Source organism: Girardinichthys multiradiatus, chromosome 20 (assembly GCF_021462225.1).
Source record: "Girardinichthys multiradiatus isolate DD_20200921_A chromosome 20, DD_fGirMul_XY1, whole genome shotgun sequence".
NCBI lineage: Eukaryota > Metazoa > Chordata > Actinopteri > Cyprinodontiformes > Goodeidae > Girardinichthys > Girardinichthys multiradiatus.
Window position 1 is genome coordinate 21,458,270 of NC_061812.1, and position 10,824 is coordinate 21,469,093.

Here is a 10,824-nt window from a genome sequence, read left to right on the forward strand (position 1 = left end):
CCATCTTACCTCACTGAAATTTTAGATAAACAGTCCTTGTTAGGACGCTAATGTCCAAAAACTAAATGCTTTTAGTCATTCCAAGAACTCAGCTGGTTGCTAAAGGAGACCGAGCTTTTTCAGCTGAAGCATCATTTTCAAAAACGTATCTTTTTTCATTGACATTTAATACTGGGGAGCTCAAAGCATTAGGTCACTTTTTTTGCTTTTATTGCTTTATCTGTCCTAACTGCGACATTGTTTTTTGTTTTTACCTGTAAAGCACTTTCTTCACTCTATTGTGGGTAACAGTACTATATGAATTAATATTGATTGATAGATCATCTTTGATCACTCTGGAGCTGATCACTGGCTGAATTTCTGCCATTTTAGCTATTCTCTCAGCCATTTAAATTGTACTCTTTCAGTTTTCCTGCATACTTCTGGTTTTGGTTTGCAATTTAAAGCGTTTGAAATCATTTCCTGCACTTTGTTTTAAAACAGATTTTCACAGAGGAATGCACTGTAACCAGCATGGACAACTGAATTCCTCCTGAAATTTAGAGCCCCTTTTTGACTTTTGTTTCTCAAAAAATAAATGACTTCACTAACTGAACATGTTCTGACAGCTGTGTCTATTTCATATTAACCTAAAACATGTACCAGTAAATCATAAATTTGCCATCTAGAAATATAGGTTCAATAGAAAACATTGATTAATCTGATTAGCAATATTGCATTGATATTATTTTGAACACACACTAAGTTTAGTTGATTAAAGACTTTTTGAAATCATGAAACAACCCTGATTTGGTAACTGGAAACAGCATTTGTCTAAACTGAAGCCTGTTCCGGCTTCATGTCTGGTTCATCTCCAGAACTTAAATTTACAAAATCAAATTGCAGCTCATCTTTAAGGGGCATGACTGGTACATAAACCCCCACCAATGTGCACATCTGCAGGTGCAGAAACTCATGTTATACCCCCCTAATAAAACTTGCATAGTGGAGAAAATGCATAATCAACACGTAAAATGACAGCGATATTTTTGCTGTGCAAACTTGCTAGAAAACCAGTATTGACAAAAAGAAACTGAAAACATTTGAATTAAAAATATTTTTGTTTGGACTATTAACCATTAACTGCTTGAAATATCTCAAGTTAAAGAAATTAGTCATTTTCAGTGTCAGAAGTTTAATTTATTTGCCTTAACAAAATTACATCAAGAACTTAAAAAGGTTCACTATCAACAAAGAATCTTCTGGGAAGTTGAGACCTTGTTCATACTTTACTCTCTGAATAACCTGCAGAAAGGCAGTTACTGTGGATGGACAAAGAGTGGGTCTTGGTTTAACTCCTACCATGCAGCCTCCTCACACCTTTTATCCATCCAGCTGCAGTCAAATGTATCCACAAAGCTGTGGTTCTTTCACAGAAGTGGAAGCTGCAATTCTATAAAAACAGCAACCACGGGGGAACGTTTAATCAGTGGCTAAATAACCACCCTTCAGGTTTTCAAACTGCTTAAAAAAATAAAGAAAACAAAGGAATTTACAGTCAGTCTTAAACATTTAATTTACAAAAAAGTTCATTATTTTGTCTGTTTTGCTTCTTCTGCATTAGATGGTTTTCTTTTCAGAGGAATGATATAGATTCCATTTTTGGCTTCTTTCAATCTCCACCATCGTCCCAATCTGTACACAAAACACAAATGCATGCACAATGTACAAGATGTTATTATTTACAAAACTATTGAAGACATGAAACATTTAGAGTGCATATTGCTATTATAGTTATCAGGTTTTAAGTTAATTTAAATGTTTCTCCTCTTGTTTTCTGTAGTAAAAATAACTATTTTTAAGTCTAAATGAGTTTGGTGCGGTTTGTTTTTGCAACAGTGGTTCAACACTGCCATCTAGAGGATATGCACTAACTAAACATACCCCTGGAATTTATTCAAGCGTTGCAGGCAGATTTTTCTATGGCAACATGAACATTAGTTTGGTACCTGTGCTCCTGTCCAACTCCGGCCACCAAGAACTGCCCGGAGCTTGAAAACTTCAGACTGTTGATGAAACCGGACTAAAACATGGAAAAGGGAAGGAGGACAGAAAAAATGAGTGAGTTATAAGTGATTAAAAGCTGGAATTTGTATTTTTAGTCATGCCAACGGTGATCTAAACATTTAGTAAAAAGAGAAGAAAACCAAGTTTATAATTACAACACAGTGCATGTTAGGGCTTCTTCTATAAAATAAGGTGCTCAAAGCCATCTTGTGTGTGTATTCTTCAGAGAAATGAACTCTTGCCTCAAGCTTTGCCCATCTCCAGTGCTCCTTCTGACTTCCATATGTTTTGGGGGTCCAATTGGTTTTGAGAAGACTACTACAGGTACATGCCAAAAAATGTGAATATTGCATAAAACTGCAATATTTTCTGCCAGTCATATCAGAAAGTGAAACTCATACATTATATATAATCATTACAGATAGAGTGATGTATTCCAAGCCTTTGTTTCTTGTAATTTTAATAATTATGGCTTATAGGTAAAAAAAAAAAAAAAAAAAACAACACAAAATTCTGTGTCTCAGAAAATAAGAATATTTTGAAAAACTTAATTATTGTAAACACATGGTGTCACAACCAAATCAGCTAATTAACTCAAAACTCCTGCAAAGGTTTCCTGAGCCTTTAAATGGTCTCTCATTCTGGGTCGTAGGTTACACAATCATGGGGATGACTGCTGACTTGACAGATGTACAGAGGACAATCACTGACACCCTTCACAAGGAGGATAAGCCACAAAAGGTCATTGCTGAAGATGCTGGTTGTTCATAGAGTGCTGTATCCAAGCATATTAACAGAAAATTGAGTGGAAGGAAGAAGTGTGGTAGCAAAAGGTGTACCACCAACAGGCAGAACCGCTGCCTTGAGAGGATTATCAAGCAAAATCCACTCAAGAATTTGGGGCAGCTTCACAAGGAGGGACTGAGGTTGGAGTCGGTGCATTAAGAGCCACCACACACCAATGAATACTAGACATGGGCTACAAATGTCGCATACCTTGTGTCAAGCCACCAGAGACAATTTCAGAAGTGTCTTACCTGAGCGAAAAGGAAATGGGCCGTTGCTCAGTGGTCCAAAGTCCCGTTTTCAGATGAAAGTAAATTCTGCATTTCATTTGGAAATTGAAGTCCCAGAGTTTTGAGGAAGAGTGGAGAAACATAGAATCCATGTTGCTTGAAGTCCAGAGGGAAGTCTCCAAAGTCAGTGATGATTTGGGGTGCCATGTCATCTGCTGGTGTTCCACTGTGTTTCTGAAGTCCACAGTCAATGCAGTAATCTACCAGGAAATTCTAGAGCACTTCATGCTTCCCTCTGCTGACAAGCTGTAGGGAGATGCTGATTTTATTTTCCAGCAGGACCTGGCACCAGCCCACACTGCTAGAGGTACCAAAAACCAATTCAATAACCATGTTGTTTCTGTTCTTGACTGGCCAGCAAACTCCCCTGACCTAAACCCATAGAGAATCTATAGGCTTTTGTCAGGAGGAAGATGACAGACACCAGACCCAACAAGGAAGATGACCCAAACGCAGTGCCACAAGCTGATCACCTCTATGCCACGGTGCATTGATGCAGTAATTCATGCAAGACGAGGTCCAACCAAGTATTGAGTGCATAAAATGGGCATAAGCCTAACATTTGTACTTAAAACATAACTTTTTGATTGGTCTAAAGTGATATTCTAATTTTCTGATACAATGAATTTTGGGTTTTCTTTACCTGAAAGCCATAATCATCAAAGTTGTAAGAAATAAAAGCATTTTACTCTATGTGGAATGAATCTCTATAAAAGAACCGTTTCACTATCTGAAATGACTGACAAAAACTATTGCACTTTTATGCAATATTCAGATTTTTTGGGATGTACCGGTAGATGTTGGTGAAAAGAGCTACAGTTCAATTATATGACATCAATTCACAAAGAATGCTGTCTTAAGGCACTTTGCAAAAAGTGTATAAACACAAATATATAGTCAATTCAATCCAATCATATAGAGACTCAAAGTCAATTGCATGCATTACATTTTAAACCTAGTTCTTCAACAATGCAGTCAAGTTCAGTTTTCTCTACTAGCAACTTACATATCCTATAATATTTTCTGAAGATTTTATATTGCTCCAGATTTCTATTTATTTCAGCCTCATTTAGGCCAGTTGACTTCTGTTAAAATATTGAAATATGACACATTTGAACTCCTGATCAAATTCTGGGTGACCCCTGCTGATATATCTTGTTTACCAGATTCAAATAACCACATTAGCTTACAGAACATGTATGCACCCAAAGTTGAATATGTCTATATGATTGAATTGAACTGACAATCATATAGACATTAAATATTTTATATTTCGTTGTGTAAACTGAAACTAATTTGTGAAGAGCCTTGAGATGACATTTTAGTGAATCGGCACTATATAAATGAACTCTATAACCGTATTCTTCTATACGGTTATAGAAAAATATTTTATATAGTCAAATTGACACAAAGGGCGAGAATTCAGCAAGCAGTTCAGAGTCTTAGTCAGGCCAAAAGTAACATGTTTACATTTACGACATGACAAAAGTATTATAACAGATCATACCACTGGCACACTAAACAGAAGCTCCAGTCCACGGTAGTTCTGGCCACATTTCCACACATTCACCTGTGAGTTGTGAGAACCTGCACAGAAGAACAACGGTTAGGTTATAAAGCACACCCATCCAGTAGAACCAATCACACTACTAGAAGTGATGTGAAACTTTGGAGACCCCAATAAATAAACCCCTCAATAGCTAGTCTTAACCTCCCTGATAGAAATAAGTTCATTGAAATGCGTCTCGTAGCCATCTACCAGTCTCTGACGACAGGCTCGGAGAAGTTTATCCCACTCCGGACTTCATTGCTTTTACAGATGGTCTCTTACTGGGTCTTTGATTTTCTTCAAGCACCTTCGGATTCTATAGCGGGCCGGGTCCTGCTGCGGCAAAGCATCTCCAAACCATGACAGTTCCACCTTAATGCTTCACAGATAACATAGTATGAGTTTTTTTTTTTTTTACTGGAATGCTGCATTTTGGGTTATACCAAACATGTCCTCCATTCTGGTGTCCAAATAATTGTCAATAATGTTTTAGACTCATATGTCCAAAGAACATTATTCCCAAGGTCCTGGTCTTTGTACACATTCTTTCTGGCAAACTAGAGTCAGGTCTCTTCATTGCAAACCTCCTATGAAACCTAAACTTGTGCAGTCCCTTACTGATTGTTGAGACATGCACTTTCATATTAATAAACAGTAGTAAAAGCCTGCTGTAGGTCGGGTGGACATTTGACTGATGCGGTCTGCTATCAGGGTGACCTTGCTTCGACCTGGGCATGCTGGCATTTAATTTGAATGTGGTTGAGTTGCAGACTATTTTTTGTGCAGTTGAGGACCTCTTTACATCTCTTAAACTCATAAGACCAAGTTAAATGTTTGGGGTTTAAACTGGGCGACTCTCCTTCATGATAATTATTACTCACCAGAATGTGCATTTTACACAAAATTTACAAGGTGTTTTCTTCAGTTTTTCTTAACTTATATCACCTGATTATTTCAGTATGATCAAAATCAATACTAAATATCCGTATGTTCAAATATATTATAAAACCCCGCACAATTTGATTGTGTGGCCTAATGGTTTTTCGCAGGTTTATACATTAAATGAATCTCAGTTTGTGGAGGACAGCTGGGGTGCAGTGAAAGCATAGAGTTGAGTTATTAAAAAGCTTGTGAAGGACTCTCACAGCCAGAGGCACCTGAGGCTACAGTATCCGAGTTTTGAAGTGCGGCCACCGAGGCCACCCAATGAGGCTGCTCCAGCCCCGAATCGCCATGGCAGCCGTGAGCCCGCTTCACTGTGCCGAGAGGCTTCTTCTTGTTGACACTCCAAAGAGACACTGAGCTGAGGTTGTTGAGAAAATGAAAAGAGGGCATGAAAGAGAAATAAATTATTCTGGTGTAACACCAACATAATGGGGAGGTGGAACGGATAAAGCGAGTGACCATGAATGTGAAAATGAAATCTCTAACCCATCATCTGCTCCTGTTATCATGTGCTCCTCATTTATAAGCTGGACGCAGTCGATCGAACCTCTAAAGGACAAACAGATGGAGACGATAATGTGTCATTTCAGTGTGTCTTTCATAGATACAACCAAAAAAACTACAAAATGTAAAGTTATATGCAGTCCTGTATGTGCATGGTTACAGAGAGTATCTTTTTGCATTGTGAATTTTTAATAAAAGTATCATAACTGAGTTTGTAAAATTCCTCCTATTTAACCCAAAAATGTAAAACATGATTCAAATCATTTTAGCTCTCAGGTGGTTTTCCAGTTTCAGTCTGAAACCAGAACATTGATGATCACCAAATGTTTCTGTTCTCACGAAGTATAACACTTTTACTCTCCCTCTGTTCTGGGCAATTTCTGCTATCAGGGTAGGAACAGGATGTCTTACTCTGCAGCTTTTGCACAATAATTAAAATTAAAACTGGACTTTTGGTGAGTTTTAGTGTGATTTACAGTTGCATTAGTAGTATTCCTCCTCTGTCCTTGACTAAACTATGTTATATTTGAAGAGCAACAGAGGTGAGACAGAAGTCAAGTAAATTTCCTAATAATTGCACTATGACAACAGATTTAAGTTTAGGCAATTTCCTTCAAAACCTGGCAACACTCCACCTGTGTATATCATTACACGTTAATGCAGTTCAACTAGTTTGTGCATTACAGAAAGACATGAAGAAAAAGAGATCTATAGAAACCCACTCGTGTCCGTGGAAGACCAGCTGAGACTCCTCGGCTATCTTCCACACTCTCACAGTGCCGTCTCGCCCACCCGCAGTGACACAGCGTTCACGGCTCAGACTGTCCAGTCCAGTGATTGCGTCCTGGTGGCCGAAGCTGCAAACATTCACAAACACAATTTTACTCAAACTTAAGAGGCAAAAAAAGTTCTGAAAAAGGATAACCTGTCTTCTGCTGAGTGACTTACAGAGTTTCCACGTATGCGTTCTCGTCTACGTTCCACACCTTGATTGAGCGGTCATGAGAGGCGCTGTACAGATCATGAGTTCCTTTCCTGAATGAAAGACCCTGAGGACCAAACAGAAAGATATTCATTGTTGTAACTTCAAATTAAACCTGTCTGCAAAATTTGAAAAAGGTAGAAGCTGTATCAAGCACAGGATAACAGAAGGAGAACGTACCGACACCGGACCTTTGTGTCCTGTAAATTTATAAAGATGTTTACACGTTTCTGCTTCCCAAATCATTATCAGTTTGTTCATGTCTCCTGTGCCCTAAAGATGTTTGAAGATGTCAACATTAGCATTATATACAAGATTTCTTAAGAAAAGCAGGAATCACTAGAAAACAAACACACAAAAAATACCTCACCAGGTATTTCCCATCTGATGATATGGTCATACACAGGATGTGAGCTGTATGTCCCACATGGCGATCCTCTGTACCTTTTCTCCCACCATGTATTGTATGGAGTTTCTTCCCACTTTCAATATCCCCTGAAAGCATCATTTAGTAGGATTCATTAACAGATTTACACCCCTGTTTACCTCACTGTAGTTAAAATTATAACCGAATACTCACATTTAATGATGGAGCAGTCTTTGGCAGCGGAAAAAATGCATCTGTCATCAGGAGTAATGACCAGACACGTAATCGGAAGTTTGTGACCTCTTAACACCCTGATCTCAGAAGTATCTGGTGGTATGAGCTAATAAAAAATAAAAAAAAAGAAGAAAACTAAATATTTTATTTAAAAAAATACTTTCTCTGATGGATCCTAAATATGTGGAGGAATTCAGGGAAAGAACATTTTCACACTTACGTCTTTGGCAATAGGACGCTGGAGCTTTCCTTTCTGTTCAAGCTGAAATGTGATGAGAAAAGGTCAGTGTAACAGACTTCACAAAATCCCGAGAAGCGAGAGTCCCCACATATTTTCATGTAAAAAGAAGGAAGGGGTTAATGTTGCATAAAATGACTCTCGGATCTGCATCAATTCCTAATCTACACAAAGAGAAGACACTTCTTACCACTTCTTCTTGAAGTCGTCCAGCTATCAGATCTGTCTCAAATGCCTCATCTTCAGCTTTCTTTTCCTCTATTAAGAACAAATCATCTGTTAAAACTGTACATTAAACATTGTAAAGCTACGTGTTACTGACTGTAAGACTGTACACAAGCCTACCTTCTTCTTTTAGTTGTTCAAGGTAAAATTTAGCTAATCTGAGCTTCTTCTCCTGTGGAGTTTCCTCAAACTCAATCTCCTCACTGGCCTGCCTCTTCTTGGACACTGCAGGACTGCAAAACGAACATGTACACACATCTTGAATCATAGTTTTTAAGTAGGAATTTTGACTTCTTATGAGTTTATTGACCCTTATTAGATGGTCAGGTTTTCAGAATGTACCTCGCAATTTTTCATATTACAGCCACAAATTTAATGTAACTTTGGAGGTTTTGTGTATTAGACCAATCCAAATAATTACATAATTGTGAAGTGGAAGAAGAGCCTTTCATTGGATTAGTCTTTTAAGGAATGTTGCCATCAGTTTTTCACATCTGGCCACTAACATTTTTATGCCAGTTCTTCTTCAGTTTGATTAGAGGGAGAGTTTCTATAATGGATTCCAAGTCTTGCCACGGATGGATTTAGGCCTGGACTTTGACTTGGCCATTCAAACACATAAACATGTTTTGATATTTATGTAGGTCTGGCTGTATGTTTAGAATTGTTGTCCTGCTGGAAGGTGAACCTCTGTCCCAGTATCGAGTCTTTCACAGCCCCTAATTGTTTTTGTTTTGTTTTTTTCCAGCCTTGCCCTATAATTAGCTCCATCCATCTTCCTTCAGCTCTAACCAGCTTTCCTGTTGCTGCTGAATAAAATAATCTCCACAGTTTAATACTGCCACCATGGTGTTTCACAGTGTCTTCAGGTGGATGTGCAGCATCATTTCCCCCACATAGTGTTCACATGTATGCCAAAAAGTTAAATTTTGGGGTCATCAGACTTGAACATCATCATCCATGTTTTCCGTTTAAAAATGGCTTCTCTAGGCTTTCCTTTCACTACTTTTACCTGAGGGCCACATTTATTAAGTGCAAAACAAATAGTTGTTGTGTCAACAGATTCTGCCACGTAAACCCTTCAATTGTGAAATAGGGCAGCACAAGATATCGCATTTATTGTCATTAGAATGTAACTGTGTGCAAGAATGGCTGAGACTTCAATAAATTATCAACTAATTTGTTAGGTAGCATGCATTTAGGCGATCTATACCAGTAACATACTTAGTGACACAAACTACACTAAGTTTTTTTCATAGCCAAAAGGAAACATGTTTCAATGTCTGCTTTAATATTTTAAACTATAGGAGACATTGGCTAGAAGCAAGTTTTTGAATAAAAACTTGAGATAGAAATCATTTTATTTTTTTCAGTAGTTGGTTAGACTTATTATCTGGAGCTTTTTTATTAACCCAAAGCAGCAAAAGATGAACATCTTTTAAATGTTTATCACAAATCATGTCGTTATCGTAACATTCACCAACATTACCACATATTGCATGTTTTCCTAATTTCTTGCAACCTTAATATTTAGAATCCACATATTCAGAAAAACAGCTAGCATGTGCAACGTCCAGATTCTATCAAACATTTGCAATCATTTTTAGGTTAATTTCAGAATGTGGCTCTAATGTTTCAAAGCAGAACATTCTCTAATGGTGAACATGACTTTTTGGTTGAATAATGGGACTGTTGCAAGTTAATTAAGTGCTAATCATCCTAATTACTAAAAAGACATAACATTTATCAAAGATCCTTTGTTACAAGTTTCAATGCAATATGTCTTTTTTTTTTATTTTGTGTCACGACTTTTCCCAGGTTTCAGTGAATGTTGATGAACATAAATACTCCAGAATTTCTGCTTTGCAATAACTGTCTTAATTTTGAATGTACACATATAACATTAGTATTATTTAACACGTGCGTCATTGCCCTTTCAGATTACAATATTTGTTTTGACACACAACTTTTGCAAACATATCCATTTATTTTTTATATAAAATGTATATCAATTAAAATGCAACAGCTGCAATTTCTAAGATCAAGTTCTAGGGTTGTTCCCGTCAACCCCACAAAAAGAAACATCATTAGAAAGTCCAGGCTGAAGTCCTAACAGGTCACCAATTTAGGATTTAAAGAGAATTCGTAAGCAGTGTTGATTGAAAAGCCCCAGACTAATTTCCACAGCAAGATGAAGTGTTTAACTTAAAAAAAAACACCTTCTCTTACCTCTCCGCCTCAGATTCACTGGAAATCTCTTCGCTGTATTTTTTGCTGGGTTTCTTTGCTCGTATTTTGCCCTGCCCACCAGAGTCTCCATCAGCCTGCAGCAAAAGATAAAAAAAAATTAATAAATTAGCGCATAAACACGCACAGTTGCTAACATGATTTAGCTGTATTGCTAAAAGTTTACTCCACTTACCTTCCGCTTTACCGCTGCTGTTTCTTTGCCTTTCTTAGTTGTTTTAGGGTTCCCTTTCGTCTTTATGAAAAATGATGAAGACATGGCGACATATGACAAAAACGTTAGAGAATAAACTAGTATTTTATCGCTCTTCAACTTTCTCTTAGCAGCAACATGAAATCCACATGTATAGATCGCAACCAATGTGCTGGTCAATGCCCGGCTTGAAGAACGAACGCTGATTGGCTCACAGC

At 37.5% G+C, this 10,824-nt stretch overlaps 1 protein-coding gene across 2 annotated transcripts; it reads right to left on the minus strand.

Moving 5' to 3' along the window:
• Positions 1-1,157: 1,157 nt before the first annotated feature.
• rrp9 (ribosomal RNA processing 9, U3 small nucleolar RNA binding protein) lies at positions 1,158-10,817 on the minus strand. Of its 2 annotated transcripts, none has more exons than XM_047346488.1 (15): positions 10,589-10,817; positions 10,396-10,490; positions 8,287-8,399; positions 8,132-8,199; positions 7,924-7,965; positions 7,683-7,809; positions 7,473-7,597; positions 7,283-7,375; positions 7,069-7,169; positions 6,843-6,977; positions 6,103-6,165; positions 5,817-5,974; positions 4,630-4,709; positions 1,989-2,062; positions 1,158-1,674 (listed from the first exon to the last, which is right to left on the minus strand). In XM_047346488.1, the coding sequence occupies exons 1-15, from the start codon at positions 10,670-10,672 to the stop codon at positions 1,572-1,574; spliced, it is 1,461 nt and encodes a 486-aa protein (XP_047202444.1). In that variant the 5' UTR covers positions 10,673-10,817; the 3' UTR covers positions 1,158-1,571. The 2 variants fall into 2 exon arrangements, with proteins under 2 accessions (XP_047202444.1, XP_047202445.1); XM_047346489.1 differs by having other exon boundaries at positions 5,829-5,974; positions 10,589-10,816.
• Positions 10,818-10,824: the final 7 nt, after the last annotated feature.

Coding starts and splice junctions, on each gene's coding strand:
- rrp9 (XM_047346488.1), bottom strand. CDS start 10,672: ATGTCTTCATCATTTTTCATAAAGACGAAAGGGAACCCTAAAACAACT. Junction 8,400..10,395: donor AGTGAATCTGAGGCGGAGAG/GTAAGAGAAGGT, acceptor TTCGTTTTGCAG/TCCTGCAGTGTCCAAGAAGA. Junction 2,063..4,629: donor TTCTGTTTAGTGTGCCAGTG/GTATGATCTGTT, acceptor TCCATGTTTTAG/TCCGGTTTCATCAACAGTCT.